General features: G+C 37.7%; 2 protein-coding genes and 1 long non-coding RNA gene across 4 annotated transcripts; all 3 read right to left on the reverse strand.

The window, feature by feature from the left end:
- Positions 1-1,410: 1,410 nt before the first annotated feature.
- On the reverse strand, positions 1,411-2,753 carry LOC145209389 (uncharacterized). Its single transcript, XM_080079673.1, has 2 exons — positions 2,052-2,753; positions 1,411-1,825 (listed from the first exon to the last, which is right to left on the reverse strand). The coding sequence occupies exons 1-2, from the start codon at positions 2,751-2,753 to the stop codon at positions 1,514-1,516; spliced, it is 1,014 nt and encodes a 337-aa protein (XP_079935799.1). The 3' UTR covers positions 1,411-1,513.
- A 6,031-nt stretch (positions 2,754-8,784) lies between these two features.
- On the reverse strand, positions 8,785-10,093 carry LOC145208841 (uncharacterized). The gene is made up of 2 exons (XM_080079091.1): positions 9,586-10,093; positions 8,785-9,184 (listed from the first exon to the last, which is right to left on the reverse strand). Exons 1-2 carry the CDS (start codon positions 10,081-10,083, stop codon positions 8,948-8,950), a joined length of 735 nt encoding a protein of 244 aa, XP_079935217.1. The 5' UTR covers positions 10,084-10,093; the 3' UTR covers positions 8,785-8,947.
- Positions 10,094-13,614: 3,521 nt separating this feature from the next.
- On the reverse strand, positions 13,615-15,701 carry LOC145209180 (uncharacterized). Of its 2 annotated transcripts, none has more exons than XR_013855021.1 (2): positions 14,538-15,701; positions 13,615-14,073 (listed from the first exon to the last, which is right to left on the reverse strand). It is a non-coding gene; the product is annotated as an uncharacterized LOC145209180 (long non-coding RNA). The 2 variants fall into 2 exon arrangements; XR_013855020.1 differs by having other exon boundaries at positions 13,615-14,465.
- Between the last annotated feature and the right edge of the window lie 3,337 nt (positions 15,702-19,038).

A 19,038-nucleotide genomic window follows, 5' to 3' on the forward strand; every position in this document is an offset into this window, starting at 1 on the left:
TTTTTGAAACTGAAATTTTATCGCGGACCGGCCTTCAAAAAACTACAAATATTTGCAATGTAAACGCCTAAATTAGATTATCATTTCCGGAATACATGGGCAAAATGTTTTGAAGCGGTTAACCTGAAAAAGTATACGGCCCGGTAACGAACTCGCGGATCAGTACCGGGCCGCGACCCGGCGGTTGCTGACCACTGATGTAGTGAATCAAATTACTTCTCATTGTCACATGTGTTTTTGTTTGTAACCTTTTTGCAGTGTCGCCTTCACAAGTTTTGGCTATTTTCGGCTATATTATCATGTAGGCTGTATTATTTAGTGCTTTTGTTCGTAAAAGCTGGTCAAGAAATTAATTATATACTAGTGATTTTTCCCGAAAAACGTTTTTATTTAACAAATTGTAAAATATGTGTTTTTTTAATCTTTTACAATATTAGGCAACACATCAACAGTATTTTGTTTACTTGTCCAAAAGCAAGTTTGGCTTTTTAGAAATCTGCCCCCCAAAAGTACAGCGGTACAGATCTACCTCATTTTAACTGTTCTAAACTAACCGCCGCTAGGTTTAAAATAAAAAAAGAAAAAGTCACTGCGTTTTGATCCTCCCGATGCCCTTAAAAGCTTAACATACGCACAGCTCAAATTTCTCCGTTTCTTCCTTTATGGTAAAATAACAGGGACATGACAGGCGGTGACCCCAGGAAATGTCATTCAACAGAAACCAAAGGTGCCGAGCTTCAACGTGTCCCAATCATTTAAGCCTTACCGCTTTCACATCTCGTAGTGTGTGTTTTTTAGATGAATTTATTTTTGTACATTTGTTGGATTTAAAAAAAAGCAAAACAGGCGGAAGGAGAATTTAACGGGAATTCTACAACAAACAAAACTTTAAAGCATTTAGCTTGAATGCAAAAGCGATTTTTTACCAGTTATCACCTATCATGGCATGTAAGGGCGAAATGGTACACGTGATAGCACATCGTAGAGCGATTCAGGTTTTAGAGTGATTTACGTTTAATTGTACTGTATATAATTTAAGCTTGTATAGCTTATGTACATAATCCATCCATCTACGAAATGTGTTAAAACATGACCCTCTTGCAACATTTTCTATCAGCTCCCATGTGACCTATTAACATGCGCGTATGTAGCAGCGCTGTGATCAAGTTTGTGCAGTTTATCATAATTATAGACAAAGACGAAATAGCTTAATGACTTTTTGCATCCAAATTTTCAAATTTTAAAAACATGATCCTCTTGCAACATTTTCTATCAGCTCCCATGTGACCTATTAACATGCGCGTATGTAGCAGCACTGTGATCAAGTTTGTGCAGTTTATCATAATTATAGACAAAGACGAAATAGCTTAATGACTTTTTGCACGTAAACCATTTGGATTCATTCGGAAAGGTAAATGTGATGAGAATTCATAACTTACAAAATGGTAAAAATTGTGCAAACAATCAGTGTAACAACAATCCATTAAAAACAAGCATTAAACCAGGATAAAGTTTATAGTTTTCCGGTTGTCAAGGTAACGCGAGAGGGCAACTCGGTTTTGTCGTAGCTTGTGGATCGAGCTGTATCAGCGCCTGACATCCTGCCTGCTTTGGCCTTCGATTTACATGGCAACAAGCGCAAAGGCCAGTCCTTGAACGAGCAAACTAAGGCCACTGTGTTGATGATCATGTTTAGATTGTAAACCATCCAGGTAATGAGGGCGCGGTCGTGCATCATAGAATCGTAAATTGAAATCCCCAATCCAAGGAAGAGATCAGAGATGACGCAAACAGCTGTGCTAATGGTCAGTCGAACCACGACACTCTGTCATAAAAAATGGGATATAAATCATTTTTTGGATTGTGGGTTTGAACTGAATCAATGTATTTTGCTACATTCCAGGATTTATGTATAAATTAAACAAATCAAGGTTTCTTGATTAGAAAGAAAAGCGTTTGCAACTGCAACTGTTTATAGAAACTTGATATTTCTACCTATATTTTAAATAACACCTGCGAAATTATCTTAACACATATTATTTTGATCTCACCTGAATCTTTCCTCCGCGAGCGACTCGACCGCCCCTCCCAAGGCCATAGTGACGTGTCAGAGGGTAAAGTACAAGACCCAGCAAGCAAACTTGAAGTGCTACAGTCGATACAAACGATGCCCCGACTATCGCCCATTGAATTACGTCACTGCTCTTCACGTACACGCAGCCAATCGGTGACGATACTAATTGGAGACCGACGTATACAAGTGACGTAACTGCCGCCATAGCAACAACGAGGGCGACAATAACGGCGATGTTGAATACACGCAGGTACGGTGTAAGAAGATATTTCAGAGCGATGTTGTTGTACAATGTGCGTTGTCGAGTCCATAACATGACGTACACGGCTAGAATGTTGAGATTGTTGAATGCCGTATTCATGTAGTGAAAAGCTGTACAGGCGCCATCGCTATGCGCACCAAGACTCAGTTCCACTTGCAGTGTTGCACAACGCAGCAAGGAAAATGCCGCGGCAATTATACACATAGGGTTCTCGCTAAAGATGTAAACCCACAGTTTCTGAGACTTTTGCTTTTTATTTACGCCCTTCCACTTGCGCTTGGCGTGTTTTATTTCAAAGATGACCAGAACCACCAGCAGGTACAATGACACACAAGTAAGAATTACCCAGCACGCCTGTTCTGCTGCTTGGCTTCCAACTTGAGAGTCATTCGACCCCGTACTGTTTAAGTCGAACATTTTTTAAACTGTTGCCAAATCCTGATGGTAAAATATTGTGGTTAAGTTATAAACAAGTTAACGTAAAATGCCAAGACTGAAATCTTTCTTATAATTATATCCATAACAGTACCCAAAGTTCCAAAAGCACTACGCCTATGATGCGGTTTGGAGTCTTATGTCTGATTCAAGATGTACGTTGCCAAAAATAGATTCCAACGCCAACATATACGTGTCGGATAATCGTTTTAGTCATTAATTGCTTTAACCCCGACGTGACGAGTTCAAGACCAAGTTTGTGATTCGAACTCCACAACGGCATATATCCTATCTGTTCTGCTTAGTCTGCACAACGGAACGTTATTGGTATAAACAGCTTTACAATTAACGCGAAGATGAAAACTGCTGAAAGCCTAGCCATTAAATCAATGTTGGATGGTTTTTAGTCGTTATAGTGTTAACTGTTTTCCCTATATTCAAACTAGCCTTCCAAACCAACGCCTGGTTCCGCGCATAAAGCGGATATCGCTAAAGCACAACATGGGTTTAATCACTGTCCTTATATCCTCAAGATACATAAATGTCCGAGACAATGCTGATCTTGACCTAATTAGTCATAATTACCTGCAACTTTTAATTGCCATGAGATTTCGAGGACCAGCGATACTACACGACAAATGCTGATAACAATGCGCAAACCGGCAAGTGTTATTTTAAATTTCGGTTTGGCTTACGCTTTTTTCGCAAAAGAGCCTTAGCGAAGTTTGTGGCGTTGTGGCAGGTGTTTTACGCTGGTCTAAATTTACTTTCTTGTCTATAAAAAGTGAGTTGCTTTGAAACTAAATAACATCTTGCCTACCCAAGCATGCAAAATCAGCTTTGAGTGTAAAAACAGATCAACCAAAACCAGCTAGGAAGCAAAATTGTTCGGTTTCCGTCCGTTAAAAATACTTGCTACCAGTTGACGTCAAATCCTGAACTGACTGCAAAAAAAACTATTTGTTTGAACTTCACTGCGCAGCTTCAGTGGTAAAATACTTTTTCGGATAATGTTTTAAACAATCTGAATTATAGAATATTTGACTAGATTTGTCTGAACTGGTGTTGTTGTTCTTACATTATTTACATACATATTTCGAACCGCTTGGTTTTTCCATCTGTTTCCTGTCGTGCAACCGCGTTTGACATTATCAATTTTTCTATGGGAAACAAGAAAACGAAGAAATCCAAGTAGACATCGTCGCAACTATTGCAATGCCCTTAGTCTGGCTTTAACTTACACAAGAAAGCCGTGATTGATTCTATTCCTTATTTTATTGGGCACCAAGGCCAGGCTTGTGCCTACTTGTCAGCTTTGAGCAGGAACTGAATTTGCTGCAGTTGCACTGTCCGTGTTGTAGCACATACATCACAGGTCCAGGTTATTGTTGTTTATCACGGCAGTTAGAAAAAAAATCATTAATATTAGTCACTTGTCCAAGGGACGTGTCGGGGGTGGACGTTGATAACTCATCTGTTCGATGTACCCAAAACCGAACAATGCGTCGTTGAGTGACGTCACTGTTCGGGCCGGTGCACAGTGATGGTATCAGTTGTTTAGACCTGATGAGGTGGTTTCCGTTTGCAGATGGTTTCATCTTTTGTTTGTGGTGTATGCAATGTCCGGAGTAGGTTCGGCATGAGTTGAAACTTTCACTTTCACAATAACATTGCAAACAAATTTGAAAACTAACGGAAGTTATTTTTTATCAGTGCTGGTTGCACGTATGACAGTGCACTCATATAACTCAGGTCTCTACTCCCCAGGTCATTTCCTTTCCTATTGCCACTGACGTGCATTCCTTTATGCTGATACTAACACACGCACGTAATAACTGACATGTTAGGTTAAATACTTATTATTTTCTTAAATATTCTTCGAATTCCCAAAACAGCTGAGTTCGTGTTTGTTTGTGTTACCATGTTTGTTTTTATCTCAGCAGTTTGAATGTAATCGAATAATTTAATTTCTTTGTTGGTATTTGTAATTTTTTGACAACATTAACGTTGAACAATTTTAGTTGTAGTAATAAAAACCGTGTGTGTCGAACCATTCACAAAAGGTTTGAGCCAAGAGTCGAATAACTTCGACCAAATCTTTTCGAAACTAGAGTATCAGTTCAAATCGATTTTGAGACAATTTTTTTGTTTGTTATTGCAAGTAAACTTCATATGATCCTCCAAAACCGGTCCGCGACTAGTTCGTTATAACGAACCGGTATACCGGGCCATGTAAATTTTCAGGTTAAAAGCTCTAAAACATTTTGCCCATGTGTCCCGAGGATGATAAACTAATTTATGTGTTTTTATTGCTAAATATTTGTAGTTTCTTGAAGACCAGTCCGCGATAAAATTTCACTTTCAAAAACGGTCCGCAGTGCAAAAAAGGTTGCCGACCCCTGCTCTGAAACACCCTTTACAATGCATAAGTTGCATTTCATGTGACACGTTAAGAGTCGACGTAAGTGTATTCGTAATTGCCAATTATTTGTGTCGATTTTGATACAAGTAGAATTGAACAAAATTGACAGTTGTACTTCCTATTTGTTAATATGCTGATTTATTACTGGTTTAATTGATACCGTGCATATGTAAACAAAGTTACACACATACTTTACGGCAGCTTTACAACCTACAATAGAACGCTTGTAAAAAAATGATGATAAACTGACCGAAATTTAGTGGGATTTGCACTTAAAGGCGTTTTCGGTTCAAATCTTCCAAAAAACACTTTATCGGCAACATATGCATCCAGATTTCCTTTAAAAAATAAAAATAAAATTCACCTACTTATTAGTTATAACAAGCATCAAAAGATTCAAAACTTTGCGTTTAAGTGGGTGTTTACACAACAATATGTGACAACGGATTGTTCTTGAAAAATTAAGGCTACTTAATTGCTGGACGTTGTGCTTATCGTTAAAACCATCGTCATTGTTTAAATTTGAACGGATATGTATTTTAGCCAAATGGCAGCTACAGTGGCGGCTCGTGCCTAAAATTTGTGGGGGTGCTGCCCCCACAAATTTTAGCCTTTACTGAACATATATAAGTTGGCAATGTATTGAAAAGCTACATTTCTAGTTTTCTAGCCATTTGTTTTGTGTAGAAAAACAAGTAATACAAATCTTAACTAGCAACTCCATTGTGACGTAATTTTTGTTACGCAATAATGTACACGAGTGTAAACAGCAGACGGCATCATTTGTGTATTTTGTTTAGTTGCACAGCGACGGGCCAAACACAATAACGTTCAGTAATAATGTGAAAAACAAAAACACACGTGGCACAGCTTCGAAACGAAGCGGTTGTAAATACGGTAAAACACAACAGGAATATAGAAAAAATAGATATAAATGAGTCGAAAAAGGTCGAAGTATTTCAGTTCGACAACAAAAATTGTCATGTTTCATTTAAGTAAATTTAGTCACAGTCAGCGTTTTCAACATATTCTATGACACTTCACAGATTATTGTCACACAAAAAAACTAGCCATACAGCTTTTTATTGGTATCATAACTAACAAATTTAACAACCACATTACATTGGTTTCAGAACTTGTTCATTTAAACATCTTTCTTGAATTTTTGTGTACAGACTATTAATTGTATTTTAGTTTCTTAACTGCTATAATTGCTGCTTGCTGGCAAATAGCTTATAAAACACTTATTATAAAAAGTGCAAAACGCCTTCAAGCTTTAAAATTTACAACACTCTCACTTAAATTTAAACCATATTTTTAAATCTTGTGCTTCCTTTTTCCAACCAAAATGAATTATGAAGTTATATTTTGGGCATGATAATTGATAGCTTTTTCCTTGATTTCCAAATGACAATTAAGAAACTTTTTTCTATTTAGAGCTAGCACTGCAAGTGCAAGTCTTTTGGAAATATTGGTGTTCCTCAGAAAAATTGGCATATTTTTCAGTGTTATAAAGAACTGTTTTGCCTTTGAAGAAATCATGGAAAGAGCAAAAAAGGATTTTTCATCCTAGTAATTTAATTTGTCAAAACATCATCTCTAGATTAATTCAAAGTAATCATAAACATCAGATCTACAGAAACATTTTCATTTGAGTAACTAGCTTTTCTTTGTCAACAATAGGATGTGCTTGGTGTCACTACTATCTTGTCTGTAGAATGTTCATTCTTAAGAAACACTTCCTGTGAAGCAATTTAGCAGCTACTGGTTAGACAAACAGTACATGTCCATTATATCAATACACATGATTGCACTTGATTGCAAATACTGTCCACATGGTGTGTTAAGAAATCCACACTTTAAATTGTCTTCACTCTTTTTTTTTGTCTTCATTTCAAAATTCCTGTTGCTTGCAGTTGTTTGTTCTGCATTTGATATTGCCTGAATTTCAGTGAGGCATTTAACTTCACAGTCACAAATTTAATTTTTCTTTGGTAGCATTATAGGAACTAAAACTGAGTATTTCTTGTTGTTGCTTATTCCTGCATGACATTGGAGTAGCAGATGTTTTGTCCCATACTTTCACAAATCTTTTTAATTCAGTTATTTATTATAAAGCTTAATTGTGACTTTTAAAGGTGTTAGATGACCTTTTTTTCTGTTTCAAGGTGTTAGATACACTTTTTTAATTCAATGATAACTGTAAAAACTGAAACTCACTTACAGTCATCTTAAAAAGTCACGACTAACAGTCAAACAATAAATTTGATGATAGCAAAATAATTATTTAACTGCACTCACTGTCGAACTTAAAAACACAGTACACGGGTTTGGCTTTGGAGCTCACTGACGCGAAGCAGACCACACAACTAGCGCTACGTCACGGGAGGGGCTGCGCGAGCCACAGCCCCCTCTCGCCTATTACGCCCGGCATGTAGCTTTTCCAAGTGCGCATGCGCACAACTGAAAACGTCATGAAACGTCACGAAACTGGAGCTGCAGCTCCGCCATAGATAACTTATCATTATTTTGATTTTTTTTTAAATAATACAAATTTTTTACTAATTTTGTTTTAATAAATGCCGATTAATGCCATAAAAGTTATTCTTAGTATACACTGAACAAACATAAAAACTATATGTAAAGATTGTTTTGTATAACAACTTGGAATAGGAATGTCAAGTAAAAATACTGGGGGTGCTGCAGCTCCGCAGCCCCCTCGCACGAGCCGCCCCTGGGCAGCTACATAATTGTCAAGAAAGACACAAGTATAAAACTTTTTCCGATTTTCATATTTTCACGCTTGTACATTTTATAAAATATATTTACAAAAAAGTTCAACAAACACAAGTGTTTTAGTAGAATTTCGAATTTTTTTCTGAACGAGACTAGTATTTTTTTGGCGTAAACGTGATGGTGTTGTTGCATTTCGACCCCATGGTGGTTTCAGAGTTGCAAGTCGGGCCGGGTTTTTCGGGCCGGGTTCGGGCTTAGGTATTTGTCAGAAAACGGGCCTGACTTTACGTTCCGTTTCCGCCATTTTTTAGTGACAATTCTCTGGCTTTGACCTAATGCCCACCCTACTCTAAAACGTATTGTTTACCCCATTGTCTACTATTGTTCATTGTGTTTGTTAGCTTTTCTCTGTTTTTCTTTCTCATACTTTGTCGCAAGGCTTTCGTGGATAAGCCTGTCAATCAAAATTTCGGGCCTAAACGGGCTTTTCAAAAACGTTTCGGGTTCGGGCCGGGCTTCGGGCTTATACTTTCGGGTTCGGGCTCAGATTTCGGGCCCGCTTGCAACTCTGGGTGGTTTTCAGCTAGCTGGCGTAAGTGGGTCATTTTTAAAAGATTTAAATTGAACTAAATATTTGCTTTTAAAAAGTTCAAAACACATTTCGATGTAAATATCTTTGTACAAAAAAAAACAATCATATTTGGACGGCGATGTTTCAGTTTCTTTTTGAGTCCGCCCCTTTTAACTTGACGGGATATAAGAAATGAAACTCATTCTTTCTTAATTACTGTTTATTTATCAATATCTCTAAAATAGGAAAAAATCCAAACCTAAGTGTTTTGCTTTGTTTTAAAATGCATAGACCTTGGTGAATTTATTTGTGACTTGCAACCTTAACACGTACACAAATGACTGATTAAAATATTCTTAACAGTAGAAAAACAATACAGACACAAAAACAAAAACCTGTTGTTTGGTGGTCACACTAACCAAGGGCCACAATTCTAACATATTAAAGCTAGACCGGACCTCCAGCGTCTCTTCCGTTCCGTTTCCATGGAAAAATGCGTAATGACCCGTTCTTAAATGAACAAACCAAAGCCACTGTGCTGATGATCATGTTGAGGTTATAAACCATCCAGATTATAAGTGTGCGGTCGTGCTTCAGAGCAACGTAAATTGAAATCCCCAAGCCAAGAAAGAGGTCCGAGATGACGCAAACAGCTGTGCTGATGGTTAGTCGAACCACTGCACTCTATGACAATAAGCGAAATTCAATATCTTTTGGGTTCAAATCATATAGTGATATAGTGTTACTTCTCAAAAAAACTATTATTTCAATAGACTTGTACACAATTTTTTATCACAATTAGAATCTATCAGATAATTAGAATACCTATGGGCAGGTTTTTTTTAAGGTTTGGTTTGGGTGATCGCTAAGTAGTTTTAAGAGACCGCAAGTGTTTCATTTAAATACCAAAAAATAGCCATATTTGCTTATTTGGGAAACCGCTGGAGAAATTTGGGGGACCGTTTCGGTCCCCTAAAACACTGCCTATGGGTAGAAAAGCCTCTGCAACAAAAACCAATTTTCCTTTGAATATGCCACATCTACGCAGCAAATCAATTGCAAAGGAGAATGGCAAAATGTTTTACCTGAATCCTCCTTCCACGATGAGGGACCTTATCGCTTTTGTTCCTCCCGAATCCGTAGTGACGTATAAGGGGGTAAAGTACAAGACCCAGCAAGCAAACTTGAAGTGCTACGGTCGATACAAACGTTCCTGCGATTATCGCCCATTGAATTGCGTCACTGCTCTTCATGTACACGCAGCCAATCGGTGACGATACCAATTTAGAACCGACGTAGACGAGTGACGTCACGGCCACCATAGAAACAGCGAGGGCGACCATGACGGCGATGTTGAATACACGCAGGTACGGTGTAAGGAGATATTTTAGAGCGATGTTATTGTATAGTGTACGTTGCCGAGTCCATAACATGACGTACACGGCTAGAATGTTGAGATTGTTGAACGGAGTATACATGTAGTGAAAAGCTGCACAGGCATCATCGCTCTGCGCACCAAGGCTCAGTTCCACTTGAAGCGTTGCACAACGCAGCAAGGAAAATGCCGCGGCAATTATACACATAGGGTTCTCGCTAAAGATGTAAACCCACACTTTCTGAGACTTTTGCTTTTTATTTACGCCCTTCCACTTGCGCTTGGCGTGTTTTATTTCAAAGATGACCAGAACCACCAGCAGGTACAATGACACGCAAGTAAGAATTACCCAGCACGTCTGTTCTGCTGCCTGGCTTCCAACTTGAGACTCATTCGACCACGTACTGTTTAAGTCGAGCATTTTTTTAATGATATCAAAAACCTGATGGTAAAATATTATGGTTTAGTTCAGGGGTGGGCAAACTTTTCAGTGCAAGGGCCGCATTCAAAAGTTCTTAATCTCAGGGGGCCGCATAGTATTTTACCAACGGCCCCCAATTGCTTGCTTGTTTTTTTTTATATAACTGGTGTAAAGAATTAGGTTTGTATCCTATATATACCATTTAAAGCCGCCTAAAATGCTCAGATCAAAAATTTCTTACTTGACGCATAAGTTTAGCTAAACGGAGCTAACTGTTTATGACGTCATAATCTGTCTTGTGACGATTGCGGTGCCTGTTCTTTCGCATTGTTTGCACACAATAAGCGGATAAAAAGCCTGGCGCAATTGGTTACTATGCTGGTAATCTTTTTCTCCAGTCTTACGAAATCTGTTTTTAGCAGTTTCAAAATTAAATTATTTGGCAAAATAATTTAGTTACGTCACCGCCGCCAGCACGTGTATTTTTGACATACATGGTCACCGCCTCACAAACTCGTCTCCGCGGCCGCATGTAGCCGTACGGCCGCAAGTTGTGCACCCCTGATTTTGCCCAAAGTATTAACGGAGTATATTTTCACCTATGTGCAAATACGTTTGTTGTCACTGAAATTATTGGACAAATATTGGTTGAAACGCCACAATTGCAAATGTTTCAAAATAAACAAGCATTTGTTGCAACATAGGCTACACCACGTCTTTTTGTCAAGAAATTATTGCGCCAACATTAATGTGTTAACGATTCTAAAGCCGTGTTTAATGTCCGTTTGCAAAGTATTGCAACGACCTAAACTTGATCCAATGTGAACAAAGTTTTGGCGTCAACAGTGCAAAATGGGCTGTTTGAAAACGTGAATCGCTTTTACTTTTATTTACCTTTATCGAACAAAGAAATTTTGTCAAGTGACGATTTGCAAAATAATGTGGCAGACACAACCGGCTATAAAGCACGTAAAAAGTGTCTGTGTTTAGTTCCAAAGTATGGTACGGGTACAGATACTGCACATGGTATAGGTATCGGCAAGTCGCAACCCCGGTATTTTTTAAAACTCGTCGGCTGTGCTCATAATACTATTCAGCGTTACTAACATTCTCTTTAAAATTCACTAACATTTGGCGGGCCGCATGAACTCCTTTGCCGGGCCGCATGCGGCCCGCGGGCCGTAGTTTGCCCACCCCTGGTTTAGTTGGATACCTTAATTTACACATTCGTAAAAATAAGTTGTTCTAAGATGCAAGATTGAAAACTTTTCAATATCCATAACAGCAAACAACCGTAAGTTGCTAAAGCCACTAAGCCTTTGCTGCGGTTTCGAGTCTTTTTCCGATTTAAGATGTACGTTGTCAAGAATAGATGAAGTACCAACTACTCGAGGTGACGAGTTCAAGACCAAGTTTGTGGTTCGAACCTCACAACGGTATAACCTATCTGTTCTGCTCAGTCTGCACAACTGCACGTTCTTGGTATAAACAACTTGAAAATTAACGCAAAGATGAAAACTGCTGTAGGCCTAGCCATTAAATCAAAGTTAAATGTTTTTTAGTCGGTATAGTTTTAACTTTTTCCTATATTTAAACTAGCTTTTCAAACCAACGCCTGGTTCCGCGTATAAAGCACATGTGGACTTAATCACGGCCCTTATATCCTCAAGATACATAAATATCCGAGACAATGCCGACCTTGGCAAAGTTTGTTGGGTTGTGGCAGGTGTTTTACGCTGGTCTAAATTTACTTTCTTGTCTAAAAAAATGTGCTTGAGTTGCTTTGAAACCTGAACTTCTTGCTCACCCGAGCATACAAAATCAGCTCGGAGTGTAAAAACAGATCAACTAACATTAGCTAGCGCGCAAAATTGTTTGAATACCTCCGTTAAAAATACCACCAGGTGAGGAGATGCGTTTAAATTCAAACAAATTGTTGTTCAGTGACATTGCAGGTAAGTGGGTGTATATAAGTATTCTGATTTATGAGGTGGTTTCCGATCGCAGGTCTTTTGTTTGTGACATACGAAATGTCCGGAGTGGGTTCAATAGAAGTTGTTGACTAATTTTGGTACAATAGTACTGCACCTTTGTCAATTCTATTCTTGCGAATCATTACAAGTTTGTTTTAATTAGCAACAGTCACATACTTGACTTCGCACTCATATGACACTCATGTTTTTGGCCACCATATACAGACGTTATAGGGTATTTTTGTTTATGTTTCCACAGAAATCTTGTGTAATAATATTCATCTCTACAAAAATCCAACGGGCGACGACATCGACATTATATCTTAGGAACAAAAAAGACATTGTTATCTTGCGCAACGTTTTTATCAACTTTTTTCTTCGATTTTGAAAGTACGGTAAGTGTGATTTGGGGGATTTGTCTTTTTTATTGTTGTGTCTTCCAGGGCCCTGGAGAGAAAAAAAATATGCTGGTGCAAGTCAATTTCTGGGCCCCCCTTTGAACACTATTTGTGTGCTGATGATCAAGCGTTTAATACGTTTATTCGCCAAAAGAACAAACAAAAGCAAGCTAGCCGCACTCATTAAACAGCTTGGACAATAACGTCAAACCTTTACAGTTTTAAAAACCTAAAATTCTTTTTACTGCATGCACTATAGCGTTCGTACAACAAAGTAAACGCTCAAAAGCAAATATTGGTCTTGACATGTACTGTGTTCGCTTAAACCAGGGGTCACCACAAACTTTTTTCAGCGCCAACACTAGAAAAACTGTTGGCTTACATGTAAGCCGGCTAAACTGTGCAGTAAGCCATACCGAGTTTAAGCCACGACCCGTTTCTAGTCGGATTGTTTCAAGCCAATTTGGTTTCAGTGGCTAAACCCAAGCCGACTATGTTTATGTCACCTTCAAACAATCCCATAACCATTCGCCCTGGCTGTCATGTTTTGATTTTTATGTTGAATCTGTCCACATGCTTGTATATCTTTGACTTTATTACTTCTTTTTGAGCACAACCACAACCATTACACTTTATCTTTAGTTGGTCCTTGGTTCTCTACTTGAAAAAATACACAACGGAAATGAAATCAGTTGTGACTTGTGCTTCAAGCTTTTAACCAAGGGTCAACCATAGATAAAGTGTAATGGTTTGGGTTGTGCTCAAAAAGAAGTAATAGAGTCAAAGATATACAAGCATGTGGACAGATTCAACATAAAAATCAAAACATGACAGCAAGGGTGAATGGTTATGGGATTGTTTGAAGGTGACATACACAAAGTTGAAATTACTATAGTGACTATATACAGGCTCGATGTGACATTCATGCAAACACTGACATAGGCAACAACATTGTTTTCGTTTTATTTAAAATAATGCTGGTAATCACAGATGTTAATGTAATTGTTAAAGTACACTACAATTCATGACAAACACTAAAACCTTGTGTAGTAATAAAAAGGTGAAATGAAAATGACATGTTGAAACAATGGTTCACATAAACACAACAACAAAGAAATTTGGTTATATGTGTAAGAAACGTTGGAGGATGTACACACAAGAAATAGCATATCAGGGGCTTATGACAAATTGATTAAATCACCTGCATTTGTAGTTTACTAAACATTGTGTGTTTACTAAACACACTTATCAACATACAGGGATATGCATAAAAATGGTTATTTCAAATAAAACATGTGATATAAAGCAACTCTTTTAAGCAACAAAAATTCTACAATCCATACGAAAGTAGTTTCCATGTCAAAACACTTTCTCTTTGGAAAATTCCTTTTGCTTCTCTTTTTTTTCTGTGTTTAAACAAAACAAATGACAGTTATATTCATTGATTAAAAAGTAAAGTTGGAAGATTGTGACTGAATATTTTCATCAAGACAATGGACATGCTTAGAACTGGCTTTCATTTTGTACTTTATTATCCTATAACTAATTTGTAATATTTGTTCTCCATTTTGGAGCTGTATAGACTGTGATATTTTGACATAATCTCCAATTAATCTAAAAAATGAACAGAATCTCCAATTACCTTTATCCTAGATATATATCACAGAACAACTAGGTTTAATAAACACGCATACCAGAATAATGCATGTATGAAAAACACTTTCTTCTCAAACAGAAAGCCACCTTTGCAAACTCACTTTTATATTCATCATACAGTCCTTTGCAGTTAATCCACATCCTACAAACAACAAAGCTAAAAATCTGGCTAAACATACGTTCATTCCTCTCAAAGTCTGCATGAAAAATTTACCTTTCAGTTGACGCAAACAGTCTTCACTGAATTCCCAGCTTTAGCAACCACGTTCCTTTTCTGCCCAATTCCATTTTCATTTTTCAACATACACATTACTTTTTCAAAACCTAATTATACTTATTATGACTTCTTTTACCAAAATATTAGGAAATCCTAACCTTTACAAAAACACGAACAAATTGCGAACTTCAAACAGCCATCAGCAGAACGAGGCAGATGACGCAACGTTGCGCAATGTCCAAATAATTGTTAATCCGGACCAACACGATTAAAACTATATTTTTAAAAGTTGTGATTGTGATGCGAATTAAAATAACCATTTTTCTATGATATTTTTCTTAGGTTCAAAAAAATTATTATATTATACCAACAAGGTTAGTGAAAAATAAAATCTCCACAAAAAAATATCGAGTTAATGTATTCCTCAAAAACTCAGACAGAACATTTTATGCCACATATTTGTGTTCATCATATAGCTTTAGCTACAAATCCGGGCCTAAATTCGGGCGGTTGTCTTTGGCTTGAATTATGCCCTTTTGGAATACGACCCATTACAAGCCAACGAATTTAAGCCGAATATTGTTTGACTAATTTCTAGCCAACCAAGTGGCTTAAATCTGTCATGGGCAAAACAAGCCACTTTTAGCTAACAGTTAGCCGGCTTGTTTTGGTTTGCGACTTATTTCAAGCCAACTGATTTGAGCAACACATTTTTAAGCCAAGAATGCTTGTTTCGAGCCAACCAAGTGTCTTAGATCTGGCCACCTCAAAATAAGCCATTTTTATGGCTCAAAATTAGCCAATTGTATTTTTTGGCGTATTATAAGCCAAAATGGCTTAATACAAGCCACTTTGGCCTAATAAAAGCCAACATTTTTTCTAGTGAAGACATGGTATTTCTACAATCCCAAAATCTGGTAATGCGACTGTTAAACTGTACAGTTCAAGGGTCGGCAACCATCTTTTAGGCGACGCGTGCCAAAGGCTGAATTTTAAGACCATGGCATGATAAAAACTATAAACAAGCAGTGTAACAGGTTAAATTGTTACTTCAATGTAAACACACAAATCGGTTGGCGTGCCATAAAATACCTCCTAGCGTGCCAACCTTGACACGCGTGCCAGTGGTTGCCGTCCCACCATTATCATTTCGCCGAAATGCGAAGTACAAAAATTGTTAATGAGCGTTACGCATCACTGCGTGTAGTTTCCAAAAAAATTTTTAATTTTTTTTGAACAAAACGCAAACGTGGTCCAGGTAAGTACTAATAACGACATTGTGAGGTATGGGAGAAAACGTCCCATACACAAACGTGTAGATAGGGTATATTCAACGAACACTATAACCAGGAAGGCCGACTCATTGTTCTCGTCACGCATGAGTGACACTGGATTAAATGCATAGTGTCCAATGTTTAGAACAAAATAAAAATACATTCCGCGCCTAATATTTTTCTATAAATTAGCACAGATGTGTGTTAGAGCAAGTAGTTTCGACTCGTAAAGCCCAATTTATGGTCTCTTTTCGTATTTGCCAACGAAATGACTTTTACCGATGTATGGTCGCAAAAGTCGCTCACACCTAAACGCATGTACAGTATAGGGTCCAATGTTCAGAACAAAATAAAAATACATTCCGCGCCTAATATTTTTCTATAAATTGGCACAAATGTGCGTTAGAGCAAGTAGTTTCGACTCGTAAAGCCCAATTTGTGGTCTCTTTTCGTATTTGACAACGAAATGACTTTTACCGATGTATGGTCACACTCGAAAATGTCGCTCACACCTAAACGCATATACAGTATAGTGCATAATGTTCAGAACAAAATAAAACTACATTCCGCGCCTAATATTTTTCTATAAATTGGCACAGATGTGTGTTAGAGCAAGTAGTTTCGACTCGTAAAGCCCAATTTGTGGTCTCTTTTCGTATTTGCCAACGAAATGACTTTTACCGATGTATGGTCGCAAAAGTCGCTCACACCTAAACGCATGTACAGTATAGGGTCCAATGTTCAGAACAAAATAAAATACATTCCGCGCCTAATATTTTTCTATAACTTGGCACAAATGTGCGTTAGAGCAAGTAGTTTCGACTCGTAAAGCCCAATTTGTGGTCTCTTTTCGTATTTGCCAACGAAATGACTTTTACCGATGTATGGTCACACTCGAAAATGTCGCTCACACCTAAACGCATATACAGTATAGTGCATAATGTTCAGAACAGAATAAAAATACATTCCGCGGCTAATATTTTTCTATAAATTGGCACAGATGTGTGTTAGAGCAAGTAGTTTCGACTCGTAAAGCCCAATTTGTGGTCTCTTTTCGTATTTGCCAACGAAAAGACTTTTACCGATGTGTGGTCGCACTCGCAAATGTCGCTCACACTTAAACGCATGTACAGTATATAGTGCATAATGTTCAGAACAAAATAAAAATACATTCCGCGCCTAATATTTTTCTATAAATTGGCACAGATGTGTGTTAGAGCAAGTAGTTTCGACTCGTAAAGCCCAATTTATGGTCTCTTTTCGTATTTGCCAACGAAATGACTTTTACCGATCTATGGTCACACTCGCAAATGTCGCTCACACCTTAACGCATATACAGTATAGTGCATAATGTTCAGAACAAAATAAAAATACATTCCGCGCCTAATATTTTTCTATAAATTGGCACAGATGTGTGTTAGAGCAAGTAGTTTCGACTCGTAAAGCCCAATTTATGGTCTCTTTTCGTATTTGCCAACGAAATGACTTTTACCGATCTATGGTCACACTCGCAAATGTCGCTCACACCTTAACGCATATACAGTATAGTGCATAATGTTCAGAACAAAATAAAAATACATTCCGCGCCTAATATTTTTCTATAAATTGGCACAGATGTGTGTTAGAGCAAGTAGTTTCGACTCGTAAAGCCCAATTTGTGGTCTCACATATTGCATCCGCTTCCGACATTTTATGTATTGTGTTGCACAGAAACTTAGGTGGTTCGAAGAGTTGCAAGCGTGTAATACTCGATCGATTGTTGTCATTTTGCTCTGATACTAAAAAAGTCACGTATACTTTAGCGTCAGTTGTGGTTCATGTTGGTTTGGATGTTGATTCTGGTCACTACGTTGCCTACAAATTTAATGAATGCGGTGCAATGGAGTTTGATGACGATACAGTGAGACAAAGGACTTGGGCAGATATACAGAATAGCGTTTTAACTGGAAGTTGTATTTTTTACTACAAAAAAACTAAAACCGATATTATTACCACCCCTGTTGCTAAACACCAACCAGTGAAGGTAGTTCGCAGAAAGCGCCGCCGAATTGACCAAAATGCCATTAAATCTTCGGAACGAATTATTTACAAAGACACTGATTTGGAGCTAAATGGTGTTCAAATTTCTGGTCTTCACAGTTTTTCTGGGCAACAAAAAGTAGTTTATGAATATATTACCAACAATATATCAGATCTAATTTCCACAACACCCGAACAGGCCCGAAGCAGACCTGATTGTTATCGTTTGTGTTTATTTAGTAAGGGATACAGACAGCGTTTGAGAGGTTACAATGCACAATTTACAATAGATAAAACCAGTTTGACTCCAAATTGCATGACAGATCTATTGCGATTTATTGACTATTACTTTTGCGACCTTCGTCTGCGACAACAACTGATTGGAGATCAAGTCATTCGGCAAACGTTCCAGGGAAGACGCATAAGACCTCAGTTTGTTGTTAAGCACTCCGTACTTGACAAGTTATTATTGTACACTAAAACCTTAGATATACCTTTTTTCTTCACCCATGTTTTAAACATGGAAGCAATCACATATTTTGTGATGAAAACTGACAGTTTAACACACCACGATGCAAGCAGTAAAATTGGATGCGATCAAGATCAAATTTAATATACCCCACCTAAGTCCAGAAAAGGTTAAAACTGATTGTACAAAAGTCATTTGCATCACTAACAAACGAGTAATGTTTAATTATTGTAATTATTGGGTTTATTCTGTTCGTAATAACAGTTTTTTTGCCTCGTTTTGTTTTGGCCAAAATGAGGATTTTATCTGTAAAATAAAACCACTACAATTGCCGGAACCTTGACGTGGTGTAGTGGCTTGCAACCAATACCGGCTAATTAAATGTAGCAGATAAAGGACTCTGAAGGCAATCTTGTCTGGTACAATTCTAGCGAGCAGGGTCGTCGCTCAGAATTTTACAACATTTGGGCTTTACGAGTTGAAACTACTTGCTCTAACACACATCTGTGCCAATTTATAGAAAAATATTAGGCGCGGAATGTAGTTTTATTTTGTTCTGAACATTATGCACTATACTGTACATGTGTTTAGGTGTGAGCGACATTTTCGAGTGCGACCATACATCGGTAAAGGTCTTTTCGTTGTCAAATACGAAAAGAGACCACAAATTGGGCTTTACGAGTCGAAACCACTTGCTCTAACACACATCTGTGCCAATTTATAGAAAAATATTAGG

Source organism: Phallusia mammillata, chromosome 1 (genome assembly GCF_965637545.1).
Source record: "Phallusia mammillata chromosome 1, kaPhaMamm4.hap1.1, whole genome shotgun sequence".
Classification (NCBI taxonomy): domain Eukaryota; kingdom Metazoa; phylum Chordata; class Ascidiacea; order Phlebobranchia; family Ascidiidae; genus Phallusia; species Phallusia mammillata.